Source organism: Anolis carolinensis, chromosome 6, assembly GCF_035594765.1.
Source record: "Anolis carolinensis isolate JA03-04 chromosome 6, rAnoCar3.1.pri, whole genome shotgun sequence".
Taxonomy (NCBI): domain Eukaryota; kingdom Metazoa; phylum Chordata; class Lepidosauria; order Squamata; family Dactyloidae; genus Anolis; species Anolis carolinensis.
The window spans coordinates 46,385,911-46,403,659 of NC_085846.1; the positions used below are offsets into that span (position 1 = coordinate 46,385,911).

Consider the following 17,749-nt stretch of genomic DNA (forward strand, 5'->3'; position numbering starts at 1 on the left):
GAGATTAGGCAGGCCCCCACCCTGTTAGCCTTTAGGAAAGTTTTAAAAACATGGCTTTTCCAGCATGCTTTTGGAGAATGAATTGTCATCCTCATGATAGATCCCGTCCCAGTGACCATTACTTTATTTGATGCACTTTACACTATTTCATCAGTTGGAAATAGCTCGTGTCCACCCCATCCCAAATCTCTGTTTGTAGCACTTTAGTCATCTACCTTATCCCCTGTGTTTACGATATTCACTCTGTGTACTTTGGCCCAGTCTGTTTTTATGACTTTTACTCTGGTGTCCAAATTATGTTTAACTACCCTGTTTCCCCGAAAATAAGACATCCCCAGAAAATAAGACCTAGTAAAGGTTTTTCTGGATTGCTAAATATAAGGCCTCCCCCGAAAGTAAGACCTAGCAAAGGTTTTGTTTGGAAGCATGCCTGCCGAACAGAACACAAGAGCACACAGTATTGGTAAATGTACATACCATTGAGTGTTGTACATGGAAATAATGGTAGTAAAAAATAAATTTTTGATAGGATTCACAGTTCGTCTGGTTACGCTGGTTTGTGATGAGAACTACTGTACAGTATATAATAAATGTTAATTTTTTTGTTCAACAATAAATGTGAATTCTTCTTCATGGCAAAATAACACATCCCCTGAAAATAAGACCTAGCGCATCTTTGGGAGCAAAAATAAATATAAGACACTGTCTTATTTTCGGGGAAACACAGTATATTATTGTCACCATTTTAATTTAACATGCTAATGTGTTTAATTTTGTATTTCATTATGATGTGTTTTACTTTCTGTTTATTGTAACTACCCGGGCTTGACCCCATGTAAGCCACCCCAAGTCCCTTCGGGGAGATGGAGGCGGGGTACAAAAATAAAGTTGTTGTTGTTATTATTATAAACCAAGCCCCACGGGGGAAGAGAGGAAAGATTGTGGAAAGAGTCACTGTGCAAAAATGTCGTTAACCGATATGTCTATTAAGGACTCTGAGATCCAAAACTGGACGTTGGCCATCATCTTTTTTTGGACACAAGAAAATATCTCAAAAAATATGCCTGCGGAAAGCAAGAAGAATGCAGAGGGACAATTGCTCCCTTCTGCAGCAGGGTAGAGACCTCATCCAATAGCACCTGTGATACTGGGGTACAATGAATATGACAGACGCTTGGAGGACTTACATTTGATGGTATAGCCCCTGCAAATTATATCCAAGACCCAAGCACTGGTGGTGATAGAACTCCACTTCGGAACGAAAGGTGCCAATCATGCTCCAAAGTATACCACAGGAGTTTGCTACAGAGGTGTTGCGCAGGGTAAACGAGAAGAAGAGAAAGAAGGAAAAGCAGAACCCAGAACCCATGGCACCACATGCAGGGAGGTTATGCTTTGTGAAGAGAAAGATGAATTACTAAAACTGTTGTCTCTGTTTAGCCTAGAACTTGCCCTTACTGCCTTGACAAGACTTCCCTCAATTGGGTCTGTCTACCCAAACTGGGTGAACTGGCTGTGGGAAGGACCACTGCCCTGTATAGGAATGGTGGGTGCTGACAGGAGGCGGCTGCCAATGCGACCTGGACTGAAATGACGACTATGTTGAAAAGCCATACTTGTGGGCTGACTGCTGCGCCTCTTGTTTGGTTTTGAGGCTAGTATCTATATCAGAATTAAACAGGGTGGCAGTTCTTCTGCCAGGACCGTACCCGCCTCAGAGAGAGAGGAGGTCCGTAATGCGGCATGACGGTGGATGGTAGTGGCTGTTGCAAAAAACCTACCCACTGTGTCTGCGGTATGTTTGGCCATGTCTTTTTGTGCCCTTGCTAAAAGTAGGGCCTCCTGCTGGTGTGCTCTAGGGAAGTTTTGTTGATCTGAAAGTATCAAATCAAAATAAGGAGCCAACTTTGTCCACAGAAATTCATAAGGTTGGTACCGGGATGAGCCATATGAGCGAGATGAGCAAGAAGCTGCTCCTGGGGAGCCTAACCTGGAGACATTTGTAGGGAAGCCTTGGTACCAACAGTGGTGGAGAAGGAGAGTGATAGTGCCTGTTCCGACAACTCTCCAAGGGCTGAATTAGCAAGAGCACTACCGAGGTGAGATCAAAGTCGCCAGCCCAATGTCCCGTTCCCTCAGCCCACAAACGGGCTGAGGGCAGCATCCTCCATGGGGAGCAAGGCCACCCCCACACACTCCTCCTACATGGTCACTTGGCGGAAGTGGAAGGCCGCACTTCCAGTGAAGGCTCCTGGTTCTGACCCAGCTCTTCCAGACACAGAGCTGGCATTGTGGCATCGGCTGCACCAGCCTTTGCCTTGTTCCACTTCATCTTAGAGCAATCCCTGCCTGAGGTTAAGCGTGGGGACTTGAAGCATAGGTGTTTTTGTGGCGCCACTGTGGGTGCCAATGCTGCAGAAGGATTAGCCTGCAATGGGGGAGGATTAGCCTGCAATGGCAGTGGTGGCTCCAAAGCCGCGCAGCAGTCTAGGGAGGCCAGCAAGGAGGAGGGCTCTCTCATACAGGAGGGCCTTTAGTCAAGTCTGCCGGTTCTTCCTTGCTTGGGGGTGAAAACTTGGCAAACAGCACAATCTTGTGTAGAGTGGGACTGCCCCAGACAAAGCAGGCACATGGAGTGCCCGTTAGAGTCCAGTAATTTCCCTGGACTGCAGAATGGTCTAATAGAGGTTCGGGTCAGAGCTACGAGCACACAGGAGTAGTCAACAGTGCAGGTCAATCCAAAAGGTAAGTTACTAGAGGTTTTAGAATCATCGTAGTCAAACAATTCAAGGTCTTATCTGAAATGAAGTATATGAAGAGAGAGGGTTCCTAATGATGCTTACAGCACAGCGGAAAAAGGAACTGGGGCTATAGGCCTGCCCGTTTCCTATATGCCCTCGGGAGAGGACAGGCGGGGCCATAGCTAGAGAACTTGCTATAGGGTTTCGAGCCTCTGCGCATGCACAAGAATTACTACCATATGTGCAATTACAGTAGTCTCTCACTTATCCAGCATAAACTGGCCAGCAGAATGTTGGATAAGTGAATACGTTGGATAATAAGGAGATATTAAGAAAAAGCCTATTAAACATCAAAATAGGTTAAGCACTAAAACATCATGTTATACAACAAATTTGACAGAAAAAGTAGTTCATTACACATTAATGCTATGTAGTAATTACTGTATTTACGAATTTAGCACCAAAATATCACAATGCATTGAAAACATTGACTAGAAAATGCGTTGGATAATCCAGAATGTTGGATAAGTGAGTGTTGGATAAGTGAGACTCTACTGTACACATACCACGAAGGAGAAACTTACAGACCACATTCTTGCCTACAACTCCTCTGATTAGCTTAGTTCCCATGCACATATCCTATTCCTTGCCAATAAAATCATTACAAATTACTGCAACTAATATTCTAATTTCCCTAAACTCTTCAGTACACTGGTTTTTCAATATACAAATCAGCTATAAATAAATGTATTTGCAGTAATTGCTTTAATTGAGTTTTATATTTTAATTGTGCTATGGAAATCAGTCTCCCTCTGATACGTACCTAAAAATACTATTTTCTTTTCCATGCTTTATATCGCACATATTTATCAAACATTAAAATGATGCTTTAAAAGAGACAGTGGAAATATTGGCAATTTCATATATATTTATCAAATTTGATCTAATTCATTAGTAAAAGAAGCTGTGTAGTATACTTTTATTCATTAGGACTCCTAGTTATTATAAATAGTAAGCAATAATATTAGTGTGTGCCATTAATACGTTGTAAACTGCTTTCAGTCACCCCAGGGGTGAGATAAGCGGTATATAAATACAGTACATAAAATAAATAATAAACTATCCGAAGGGTTTCATACTTTTTTAATAGCCCCACATTAGAAGTGGCAACATTAGACCCATTCAGACTTCAAACCGCAGTTAACTAGTCCAAATAATCACAAAGGAATAACCTATTTTTTTCAGTGTTGGAAAGCAGACATTGAACTGTGAGTTAAAATCTGGAGGACTCTGGTGTTTATCAAGTGTTGAGGTTTTCTACTGCTGTTTTAGCTCATTTTTCTTTAGCACTGTGTGCATGGTAGCTACCGTGTTTCCCCGAAAATAAGACAGTGTCTTATATATTAATTTTTGCTCCCAAAGATGTGCTAGGTCTTATTTTCAGGGGATGTCTTATTTTTCCGTGAAGAATTCACACTTATTGTTGAACAAAAAAATGAACATTTATTATATACTGTACAGTAGTTGTCATCACAAACCAGCATAACCAGACAAACTGTGAATCCTATCAAGAATTTCTTGTTACTACCATTATTTTCATGTACAACTGGTATGTACATTTACAAATCCTGCATGCTCTGGTGTTCTGTTTGGCAGGCGCTGGGCATGATTCCAAACAAAAACTTTGCTAGGTCTTACTTTCGAGGAAGCCTTATATTTAGCAATTCAGCAAAACTTTCTACTAGGTCTTATTTTTGGGGATGTCTTATTTTCAGGGAAACAGGGTATCAGTGCAATAATCAGCACAAACACAAAAGCAGCAGAATGTTCTGCCTGTTGTGGTGGTCAGGCCACTGTATAGGATAGGTTTTTTCCAGAGTTTAATTTTTTTGCCAAAAGCTTTCAATGTCCAAATACTAGTTTCATAAATTCATTACTTACAATGAATGGATGTCAATTCAATACTGGCAGTTTCAAATCTATAACTGAAAATCTTTAGGAAGCAGGTATATTGCTATTGAGGGTGAAATAAAACAGCTGAAAATCTAATCTTCAAGCCCCTTTCAAAGCATTCACCTTGTCTATTTTTGCATAGCAAGGTGCTGAACTAGATGGCCTTATTCTATTAAGCCTTCTTATTTTTACCTGTTTTTGTTCAAATACCTCTAAAAAGTTAAACAATTTTCTTAGTAAATATAATTCAAACATGCTAAATTAGATTATGATCTTTGTAGGGGATTAAAAAATGTCCAATTCAAAGTTTTGTGCATTATCCACATCCTTGGGTCAGTCACCTGGTTTTATAATAGCATGCCTTCAATGCACTTGCATACGTGATCTAAAGGTTTAATGCTAGCTGATTTAATGATTGTTAAGAGTCATATCTAGAATGCATTATAACATTACCTAGATGCCTGACTGAATTGTTTAAGCTCCAAGAGGGAACGGTAGCAATTCAAATGAAGCACAAGCTGCCAATTTTCATAACACAATTTGGAGCAGGAACAAGGTTATAGGTTTTCAATTTTCCATTGAAACCTGGAGTGGTTTCTCTGTCTATTATAACATGGCAAAGTTGTGTTTTAGAGAAATTGTCCCTGCTAGGCAACTAATAACTGTCGCTGATAATTAGAGTTCTCCTGGAAGCTGGAATTTGAGAATACTAGACTCTTTGAACAACATTCTGATCCATGTGGACAAAGACAGTGGAACTAAATAAACACAAAAATAAATGCTGCTGTACTTTAGCCTGATGGGTCAAGGCAGGTTCTGGTAAAGCACTTTAGCTTCAGAAAGGCTGTCACATAGCCAATGCTGCTGGAGGAAGGAAACTGCTTTCTCTCCACTGCGACTCCTTCCCCACATACAAGAACACAGCAGTTGTCAAGCAACTCAGTTTTTTTTAAGCAAGCAAGAAAAGCAAGCAAACAAACAAAAAACACAATCACCACTGCAATTCTGGTCAAGAAAAACTCTTTTTCCTGTCTGTTCAGAAACCTTTAAATTGGTTTATCGTTTTACTTATTGTATGAGTCATAAATCATCATGACTTGATTCAACGTGAAGTCAGGTTTTTTTCACATATACAATGAAATGAAGTTTAAAAGCGTGCATACAAAAACGTTTTTACTCACCATCCCCAGGTGGAAGACCTCGTTCTTTTTTCTCATCACATTTGTTGCATTCACTGAAGTAAAGTAACAAAAACATATCCAGAAGGACCCAAACCAATGAGGTGGCAAGGACCACCTTGCAATATGCAAATTTTCTCATGGCACTTTGCCTCCAGGATACACTAATTTTTGTATTTGACGGAATGACATGGATGTAATCCCATTTCAAAGATTATATTCTGTATCTATGGAGAGAGAGAGAGAAAAATGGGGAAAAGTTAGAAATGTGATGAACTAAGTACCCAAATTTTAAAATGTCAACTGAAGTTCTTACATTTCTATACAGGTTGAGTATTCCTTATCCAAAATGCTTGGGTCCAGGAGTGTTTGGGGTTCTGAATATAATAAGATACCTTGGAGATGGGACCCAAATCTAAACACAGAATTAATTTATATTTCATATACACTTAATACACACAATTTAAAGGTAATTTTATACAATATTTTTAATAATTTGTGCATTAAACAAAGTTTGTATTCGCTGAAATATCAGAGGGCAAAAATGTCACTATCAACACCACCCATGTGGACCATTTTGGATTATGGAATATTTGGATTTTAGAATTCCAGGTAATGGATGCTTAACTTGTATTTATAAAAATATATTAAGGCAATGTAAACTGGTTCAGACAGACATATTCTAGTGACTCTATCTTATATTGGAAGAAGTACTCTTCTTTTGAAGAAAGCTGTGTGCAGACACGGGGAAGGAAGTCAAGTAACAGTTAAGTGTCCATGTTTTTACTTCATAAAAATTTACTATTTGCCATAATCTTCATCTTCAAGAGAAAATGTCACAAGGAATTATTTTCTAGACAAGATAGTGTCAAAACCTAATCCACAGATTTTTAGAGTTAGGAAAAAATAATCCTTTCCCATTTCTGCTCTCATGTTGGAATTACCACTGGGCTACAATGCCAATGAAGGCTTTGCAGGGGAAAAAAAGTAAAAATTCAGTAACAGAAATTGCTAACAATCAGTGAAATGCTTTATTTTCCTAAACCATCTTGTTACTAAAGAGACAGTCATATTGGCAATGTACAATAAATAACACAATACAAATGATATTCCATTGAATTATCTGGAGTTATTTTGACTCCCCCTACATCCAAACCTTGTGGAAAAATGAACTTTGTCAGGGAAGAGGAAACAGTTTCAATATACTTTAAATAAGGTTTTTTTCTAAACTGAGATGACCATGTTTTATATATTATTTGTATACTGCCATGAGTATATGAATTGGGAAACAATCTATATATCGATATGTTAAAGTGAGAAAAACTTGCTTGTATCATATTTTAAATTAGTCTGTCTTCTTACACACATACACACAAAGGCTTATACTGTAAGTAGACTTTTTATACACACTTTTTATGTAGAGAAAAGTTATCCTATGAAATAGCCTCTACAGAAGGTCCTCTGTTATTATCAAATTCTTCTATTTATTCAGTCTTTACTCTTCTTGTGAAAATACAAGTTTAAGCATTTTACTCCAGAACTGAGCTATGAACAATATATTGCTTGTATTGAGGCATGAAATGCTGCTTTGTATTTTAAAACAATAATGTATTAAAGAATCACTTAACTTATACAGTTACACCAAACATATAAACTGTCCTACATTCACATGGGATTCCAACGTACTACAGATAGCACTATAACAAGATGACTATAAGCATTACAAATATAAGAAAAGCAGTACAGTATAATGATTATTCAACCAGAAAACAAACAAAAATGCCTTAAAATGCCGAGGCACAAAGAAACTCCCTAGAACAAAGTTTATGCGTGTCAGCTTCACAGTCATCTGTATCTGTTCTATTTTAGGCACTGCTTCTTTTACAAACTAAGATGTATATGCTGGTCTATGTTCCAATGGAAAATGATTTAATTTTCAAAAACTTAGAAAACTGCTATTTACATTATTATGAGTTCTCAGTCACTCTCTTTTCAATTCAATACATTACTATACCTTGAATAAATGGACATTGTTAAAATCAATGAGTCTAAATATCATTGACACCCTTAAGTGACAAATCTTTCTATAACTCAGTAAACTAATCAATGCTCAGGAATTCTGGAGATGAAGCATGAAACATATGGAGGATCAGAGTATAAGAACCACTGTTCTAAAGGATATCTTCCATATTTTCTACGTTGGCAAATGACAATCCATGATCCTTAACTCTGAATAGAGCTATAGAAACGCTTGGGTCAATCATTTTCACCATAGACATAAAAATGTAGACATTTTCTTTTATCATTCTAATTATTTTTCTTATATTTTGGTATCTACCTCCTCTAGAAGACAGTAATACTAAGACAAAAACACCCTACTTCTGTTGTTCTTATATTTCATACTGCAGAGGCACTACTGCTTAGACACAGAAGTTGACAACAGTCTACTGTAAATATGGCAAATTGGAAGTAGAGTAAGGAAGACTTGAATATAATGTTGCACTGTACTCAGATCTTTTATCTACTTTCCTATATATATAAAGGTCTCACATGGATAGTGGCTGTAAAGTTGAGAGCAACTGGAGTGCTAGGGAGGAGCAAATAACCCTATCCCTACAGGCCATTTTTGCCATCAACCCTCATATCTTCTTTCTGAAAATGTAAGAAAGCTGGGATAAAATTTCCTGAACTGCTGCTTGTTTCTTGCTTTCATTGGGAGGTTTGGATTCCTGGGGAGAAAAGCTGATATGCAGCACACCTCAAATTGCAGCCAGGACCAATGCTCCCTCAGATATTCTCCCAGTTCTAATTCAGCACGGATATGTTTAGACACTTTGGGCCCTTCCACAGAGCCATATAACCCAGAATATCGAGGTGGAATAACCCACAATATCCACTTTGAACTGGAAAATTGGAGGCCAAACTGCCATATAACCCAGTTCAAAGCATATAATGTGGGATTTTATTCAACTGTGTGTGGGGCCTCAATGTGTTATTAACAAATTGCCTCTTTTTATAAAATGAAAATGACAAGTACCTTATATTCTCATGTATAAGTTAGAAATTTTATTCAAAAAAATCAACCCAAAAATCCTGGGTCAACTTATCTATGGTTTTAATAAAGACTATGGTACATTAACTCTTATACCATCCTGCTGAGAAGCAAAAGATAAGAACTTAGAACAGTGGTTCTCAACCTGTGGGTCCCAAGATGTTTTGGCCTTCAACTCCCAGAAATTCTAACAGCTGGTAAACTGGCTGGGATTTCTGAGAGTTGTAGGCCAAAACACCTGGGGACCCACAGGTTGAGAACCACTGGCTTAGATTGTCCTGGGATAACATAGAAAAAGCACATATCCTTTGTACTCTCCCCGCCAGGGCACCGCTTCTGGCTTTTTTGAATGCCTGGACAGGGAAATTGTGGTGGCATTGGGGCTTTCCCCTTTCCATGGAATTATCCTCAATTTATCCATGGGCCATATTAAAATCCATAATTCTGGCCCCAAAAGCTGCCCTTGACTTATACATAAGGTTGACTTAAGTACCCATGGTAACCGGAATCCAGGTCAACTGTGTCAGTCTAGTTTTTTATGTTATCAATCATATTCATAAACAGATGGCTAAAACGAACAAAATAGCTTCATAGTTAGGCATTTCTACAACTGCTGATCATAGCAAAAACTTGTGAAGCTCTGTGAAGCTCTCAATTTAAAAAGTATTAGAAACTGCACAAAACTTTTTCCTAAATTACTATAAACTTCACTTCACCACTGACAAGTAGGCTTGTGCATTTCAGCTGAATCTCGATCAGTTTCTGCTGGCCGGATACCTGTAGACCCTGTATCCGTTTTCGCACACCTCCTGAAAACGGGTAGGTAGCTGGATAGCCGTTTTCGGTCCACAGCCGAAAAATGCGGCTAGATCTGGCCCATTGGCAGCAATGGGGAACTTACAAGGCTCCCCTTTCTATTACTGGGACCCTTCCTTTTTTTCCTTCAAGGGAGCCTGGGTGTTAGCAACAGAGTTAAGAGCAAACCCTTCCTGGAACCCTTTCCTTTTTTCCTTCAAGGGACCTTGGGTGTCAGCAATGGCTGAAGAGGAGACCGGGTTTGATGCTTTATTAAAGCTGTTTCTCCCATTACACAGTCCTTCTTTATCACAGTTCATACTTCTGTTCTTTCTGTTCATCATGAACTTTTAAAAACAGAAAAACTATCTGCATTGAGACAGCCTTCTCTACCCTGGTCCTATGCAGATTTCCCCCTGCTTAAGTATATATCTGTACTAGTGGTAAGAATATGGGTGTATATGTAAGCGTTAGTGTTAATACACACTGCTGCTTTCCTTATCCTACCTTAGCTAGATGTAACAGTATGGACCAGATTCTGTAATGGTGTTTTGACTTCAATTCAGCTGTACTTGCTTATTCTAAAATGGATGTTCTAGGTCAAAAAATACTCCCTTCAGCCTATGTTTCTGCTGCTTAACATATTTCATGCCTGGAAGAGATGGTGTGTTATGTTCTGGGTTAGTCACTGCATTCAGATGACTTCAAATAGTATGGTCCTCTCTGGTCTCAAGAACCAGAGCATCTTATCTATGTAATGGTAGGTAGACCTACAGTGGGTTAGATTTTTTGATTTGCTTTGACTGACTGCTACATATTTCATTAAAAAGGTATTTATTTAAACAGCTATTCATTTCTAAGAAGTACTTTACTTCAAATCCTATAGTAACACAGCAACTTTATATCAACATTAAATAGTATCAGGGACAACATCCCACAATAAAATTGCTTGTGGGAAGCATACGAGAGTGTCCATGGAACTATATGGAAGAGTGCAGCCAATATTTAAAATGCTCCTAACTGCCAAAATCCATAGAGTTGATCCAGAAGGATGTGTCAAAAGCTGGCGAGCAACAGAATAGGAGTAACAGAACTCTAACAATCCCCCTCATCCATCAGAACAACCAAAGACACAGTGGAATAAACCCTTGTGTCAGCAGGACTGCTGACTTGAAGGCCGGGTTGCTGACCTGAATGAAGGTTGCCTGTTCGAATCCAATCTGGGGAGAGCACAGATGAGCTCCCTCTATCAGCTCCAACTCCATGCAGGGACATGAGAGAAGCCTCCGACAAGGGTGGTAAAAACATCCAGCTGTCCCCTAGGCAACGTCCTTGTAGACGGCCAATTCTTTCACACCAGAAACAACTTGCTGTTTCTCAAGTCACTCCTGACACACACACACACACAAACCCAAAGTTGATTCAGTCTCACAACTGAGTTAAAATACAGACTGAAATTATCTAGGCAACCATGCCTGAGGTTAACCCCATTTCTCAAGTGCCTTGCCTCAAAATACTGAGTACATGTTATTTTAAATATCAAGGGGAAAAAATGTTTCAGAATAACATTAAGTGCAGCAGAAACTGCCCCTTACTCAATTTAGAGCACCCTGGATCTATTCAAACTGTTCCAGCCAGCACAAATAGGCCACAACAAGCAAGAGACAAGTCATCAGAAGTCTCGAACTATTAAAAATGTATCATCCACATCTTCAGCCAACACAGGAAGCCTGCTGCTTTTACAGTGGAATTTTTCCTTCAATTAACTTCCTTTTAATTTAGGGAACAAACCATTCTATGAGCTAAACTATCTTGTGACTTCTCTCCACAACTCCCTGAAATGTCTCATATTCTCACCAGCTTTCACCCCTTCTTTAAATGTCTAGCCAAGGAGGGTTCTGGGAAATTCAAGAGTTCACACAATAGAGTGTAAAATCATGGCTAACCTCCAAAAGAGCATTTTTAATCCTTTTCTTTAAAAGATAAACTGAAATCAACTTATATGCAATCCTAATCACCAATGTAATTGGAACAGCAAGAAGGTCATGGGGGACCTTGTCGAAGGTCTTACTGAAATCATGATATGCTACATTCACAGCATTCCCTGCATCTACCAAGCTTGCAACTATCGAAAAAAGAGATAAGTTTAGTCTGGCATGACTTGCTTTTGAGAAATCTATCTTGACTTTTTAGTAATCATAGCATTCCTTTCTAAGTAATTGCTGACTGCCTCCTTAATGATCTGCTTCAGAAACATTCCTGGTATTGATGTTTGGCTGACTGGGTGGTAATTGTTTGGGTCCTCTTTTTTCCCTTCTTGAAGATAAGGACAACATTTGCCCTCCTCCAGTCTGCTGGGACTTCTCCTGTTCTCCAAAAACTCCCAAAGATTATAAGCCATTCCATTTCACAGATGTTCCTTTGGAAAACTACTGAAACATTCAAAACACTTAGTGAAATAATATTCAGTTATTAACTATTTTGGATTCAATATTGTAAAAACAGGTTTGAAAGATTTTATGACAAAAATTCTTAATATTTTGGGATCAAAAATGAGAATCTGACCAAAGATATTAATCACCCTTCCACAGATAACTGCTCTTATTTTCAATGTAAGAGGAAGGAAATAATTTTTTTATAGATTTCACAAATCCCCTGAAGCCCATCCATGTATGACCATAGATTAATTACTTATGTCAAACAAAACAAAGAATCTTCCAGCATTTACAAACTAAGAAATTTATACTAGAACAACTTTCATGGTTCAACTTTATTTCAGATGCATAAAATATTACCCTGTAACTAATACACCTTTGCAGAGGGATGGTAAATAGTGAAGTCAGAGGTAACTGAAATGCAGGAAGAACAGTGACACCTTGCCAACAGTGGTTACTCATAAAATAGCTGAATGAAGATAAGTATAAACATAGAATCATTGACACTGTTTAGGTCACAAGCATTTAAATTGAAAGTTTTAACAAATTACAATTCAGGTGTATCACAATCAAATCTGTATCTGAGTCTGACCTTGAGAACAGTAACAGTGCAATGGAAGGGTAAAATGATTTTCTGCTGAGCTTTGAGTACTGCCACTTCTTATGCGAGATGTATTGTCATTTATTCTTTTGCAAACAGATTGCCTTCAAAGAACATGCAAATCAAGGTACATCTTACTACTCAGATCATTAGGAACAGCAGCCTTATCGGTAAACGTCCTCATGTAAACCAGAAAGGAATCAACTGAATGTTCAAGGTCAATTAGTTAACCTGTACTGGCCTGGACTAGAACTTTACTCACAGCTAGAAACTAGATCACAAATAAATCAATGGTTTCACTCCCACTTTCAAAATTAATTTTTCTTTCAAATAAGAGGCCAGGGTGGGAAATACCATGTGGCTTCTGCATCGGCAGTAATATGGTTTTTTTTTTTTTGTTAAGTACAGTATTGATAAATTAAATGCTATTTTATGTGATGCCACCATATTCCTTGATGAAATGGAGAGAATACATGTTGTAACTGCTTTAAGAGTGTGAAAACACAAAGGAGAAATATGAAATAAAATAACATAAGCTTGAAGTTAAGATCATTAGACCAAGCAAACCTGTAGAGAAATGAGGAGAGGGAGAATATATGATGGCATGGGCCTTCTTTCTTAGAGTATGTTATATTACTTCAACAGAGACTGATGGAAGACAAACAACATTTGGGGCACCAATTTCACTTTACAAAGGAAGTCCATATACAAAAAGTTCAACTATGTACAGGAAAAACTTTCAATCATTTGCATTCTAATTACATAGATATTTATCTTCTATTTCTCAGCAAACAGTACTGAAAATTTGCATTTATGAACTAAGCACTTCATGCATAGATATGACACATTTCACAACTTTAGAAAAGTTGTGAAATGTTTCAGAAAGAGTAACTGTCTCCAAATAAACAGAAGCAATTACATCGCTACAAATCAGTGGTTCCCAACCTTTTTTTGACCAGGGACCATTTTGACCAGGAACCACTCTCTAACATTAGTACCAAAAGGGTTACGAATTTGTTTTTGGTCAACTTTAGATTCGGTTTGGTTATTTGAGGTAATGATTCAGAAAATTACATTGGATAGACCACATCAGCTCTAGCTTCTGATACAGAACATATGCCATCCTGTAGTCACCATCTGCTCGCCCACAGAAAACCATATGTAATAATCTAGAGCTGATGTGGTCTATCCAATACAATTTTCTGAATCAGCACCCTAAATAACCCCATGAACATGCCTAAAAAAGTAGACATCAAGGCATCCCCACTTCCAGGTGCCACATGGAACAACTCCGCTCAGGGGGAGGAAGGAGAAGAAGCAGTGAGGATGCTTGTTGTCGCGCCTTCTGTGAGTAGTCAGCCTCTCCCTTCCTGACATCCCCATTGCCTCAGCACTATAAAAGGGTTTCACAAGACCAGTTACTCTCGTTGCAACAGTGTAGTAACAGTGAGGCCTCGGACCATATTTTAGTTTTTGGGGACAACTGGTGGTCCATGGACTACAGGTCAGGAACCACTGCTACAAATGAATTGTGCTGTAGGCAATTAAACTTTGGTGGCAACTTTCGTGACTCGATAAATTAGGAGATGCATACTCCTGTCATGCACTTCAAATTTTGATTATAGTACCACCTATACCTCTGCAATCCCTGCTCCTTTCCAGACACATGGCACAGTAAAGCAGCTATGTATTCACACCAGTTAGGCATGTGATTGATATCCAACTTCACACAGCACTGAAGGAGACAGTGTATGCTTGTTGTAAATATGAGTTTAAGCACGGGGGGGGGGGGGGGGGGGAGAATAACGTTTATGGTTTTCTAACAGCAGAGAAACATTTAAGAATACTGGCTTCACATGTGGGAAATAAAGAAAAGAAACAATAGCAAGAAAAGTTAGGAGTGGAACAGGGAAACAATGTAACATTCTGCTCCAAGTTCCATCATTTCCCCTGCCCATTAATAATTTCCACTCCCTGAGAGCAATGATGGAAGGTGGCCTCCCTGAACTGCTCATACCTTGGGCGACAAGGTGTTTGCAGCTAATACACAGAGACTAAGGGCATTATCCCACTACTGTACACTTTAAAGAGAAGTTATAGTGTATCCCAACACTTTGGCTGCTCTGTTCCTCATTAAATGACAAACCCCAGAATTCTACAAGAGGCAGGCACTGGATTTAAAGTAGGATAAAGCACACATCTCACAAGCAAGGCCCACAGGCTGAACCCAGCCCTCCATGTCATTTTATGTTTGTCCTCCACATGCTGGATTACAACTCCTGCGCTTCTCATCATTAGACATCATAACTAGAGGTATAGGAATTGTGACACCAACATATAGATGGCTGCAGTTTGTTCAGATTAGTCAGGAGGATAGGGTTTGAATTTAAGTACAAGGCTTGTGGAGATGCTATATTTACTTAACATATTTCTATCCCGCATTTCTCCGCGGCCGGATCCAAAGTGGTTTACAGCATATAAAACACACAATATCAACAATAAACATAAGATGTAAAAGTTGAAACGTAATAAAAACATATATACAATAAAAAACAACTTCCATCTTCCCCATATCAGCCCCTCAATAAATAATAGTAAACCTTAAAGCTCAACCCATTCCTATGGCACATGTCTTAAAGACCTTCTTGAAAAGAAAGGTCTTTACCCTTTCCTGAAGCTTAAGAGGGATAGAGCTGATCTTAGTTCCTCCAGGAGGGTGTTCCACAGTGCTAGTGTCTGACTTTAACATGTCCTTTAACCTTTAGCTGCAGGGAGAGTTGGGCAATAAATTCATTATATTACTATTAACACAACTTCCCTGCCACAAGTGCTGTTGGGGAGCAATTCTCATTATCCCCTAGTCCACATGGCAGGCAATCAAAAGTGATGGGAATTGTTGTACAATGACACCTGAGGAATAGGAGTAAAAACAAAAGAGCACCAAGCATTATAAAAACAAAACACTAGTTGGCCCTTTGTGTCTGCACATTCTCTGTACATGGATTCAATGGTCCTTCTCTGGAGGCTCCTTTTCTGGGGGCTTTTAAGCAGAAGCTGGATGGCCATCTGTCGGGGGTGCTTTGAATGCGATTTCCTGCTTCTTGGCAGGGGGTTGGACTGGATTGCCCATGAGGTCTCTTCCAACTGTATGATTCTATGATTCTTTGAAGGCAACCATAAGGCTGATGTGGCCCTTGATGAGAATGGGTTTGACACCCTGCTTTAAAGTGTAGTGTGATAAGGTTCTAAACATGGGGGGGGGGGGGGGTCCAATACTATATACTGGATTTGCCTTACAGAAAATAGACAGGACAAATATAAGATACTACACGTGGGCAGAAAAAAATGAAATGCAAAGATACAGAATGAGTGATGCATGGCACAACAGTCCATGTGAGAAAAATCTTGGAGTCTTTATGGACAACAAGTTGAACATGAGCCAACAGTGTGATGCAGCAACTAAAAACAGTCAAAAGGATTTAGGGCTGCTTCAAAAGGAGTCTAGTGTCTAGATTAATGGAAGTCACGGTGACCCTCTATTCTGCTTTGGTTAGACCTCACCTGGAATACTGTGTCCAATTCTGGACACCACAATTCAAAAGAGATACAGTATTGGCAAGATGGAAGATTCTAAGGCTGTGTGGAAGGGCCCTAGGACTCGGAGCAATGGAAGTCCTTGGGCCCTTCAAACTACAGGAAAAGAGATTCCACCTGAACATTAGGAAGAGCTTCCTGACCATAAGAGCTGTTCAGCAGTGGAACTCTCTGCATCAGAGTGTGGTGGAAGCTCCTTCCTTGGAAACTTTTAAACAGAGGCTGGATAGCCAGAAGGTTGGACTAGAGGGCCAATGTGGTCTCTTCTATTATTCTAGGATTCTATGAAAGCACAGGGCGGCGAAAGCGGATGGATGTATCAAGGTACCTCAAGATGTTGAGCAGTGAAGCAACCGTCCCGCGTTGCCGGTGGGCTAGAGAGAGGCGAGTTCAAGTCCCCCTCCTCCCATGGTGCCCTGGCGCTCTCTTCTTCCACTTCGGGTCGGCCCGGCCCGTGAGGAAGGCGGCTTCGGTGGTAGAAAGGGAGGTGCAAGGGACAGGCCAGCGACGATCCACAGCCAGGCAGGGAGCGTGCAAAGTTCTTCCCAGCTCCGGCAAAGTGGCCTAGGTGTCAGCCCGCCCTTCCTAAGGAAGAGGACATAACGGGAGCCGTTCTCCGTCGCCGCCTTTTGTCTGAAAGCGAAGAGACGCCGCTGCCAACCTCCGCCGCCGCCGCTTCCGAGGGCAGGCCCGAAACGCTGCCAGGAGCAGTTCCGCCGCCGCCGCCACTTTCCCGCCAAGCAGGTCCCCCTGGCGGTGGAGGGCCAGGCGCCGCCACCAGGACCGGAGCGAGCCGCGCGGTTCAGGCCGGCCTCCGTCGCCACAGGCGCTCTCGCTGGGGCTCAGGCCGGAAGGAAGGACAGGCGCGAGGGCCGGTGCTGGCTCGCGGCGACGGCGGGGGGCGCCCTCAGACTCACGACGCGACCGCCAGGCCTCTCCCGCTCTCCTCCAAGGCCCCAGTTCCCTCCCCCGGCGCCTCCTCCTCCTCCTCCTCCGGAGCCCGTTCCGCGTCTCCACTGCCGGCGGGCACTTCCTTCCCTGAAGCGCGGGCGAGGAGGAGGTGTTGACACAGTGCCACCTCGCGAGCGAGAGAAGAGAGGGAGACAGAGAGCGCGCGCCCCGCTCCCTCCCTCCCTCGGGACGCCGCCTCGTTGCCTGGCGCGCGCCCCCAGTCCTCCGGCCCAGCCCAATCCCTGTGGCTCTGCCTTGCCCCGCCCACTCCTTCCTTAGCCCCACCTGCAGGTGACCCGGATGTCGCGGTCACGTGGAATTCTCTCTCTCTCTCTCTCTCTCTCTCTCTCTTTTGAATGAAGACGGCGAAGAGATTGACAGAGGGAAAGGGGCGTGGCCGGAGGTGGGGATGGAAGGGTCCTGCCTGAGGTTCTGCTTGGATAGAAAGG

At 40.9% G+C, this 17,749-nt stretch overlaps 1 protein-coding gene across 1 annotated transcript in view; it reads right to left on the reverse strand.

Moving 5' to 3' along the window:
• galnt1 (polypeptide N-acetylgalactosaminyltransferase 1) overlaps positions 1-17,548 on the reverse strand; it is a 55,103-nt gene extending 37,555 nt beyond the window's left edge. Inside the window, exons 1-2 of the mRNA XM_003222244.4 lie at positions 16,678-17,548; positions 5,876-6,099 (exon numbers count right to left, since the gene is read on the reverse strand). Of these exons, the coding sequence (XP_003222292.1) occupies positions 5,876-6,014 (139 nt within the window). The 5' untranslated portion in view covers positions 6,015-6,099; positions 16,678-17,548. The remainder of the gene's footprint in view (positions 1-5,875; positions 6,100-16,677) is intronic.
• Between the last annotated feature and the right edge of the window lie 201 nt (positions 17,549-17,749).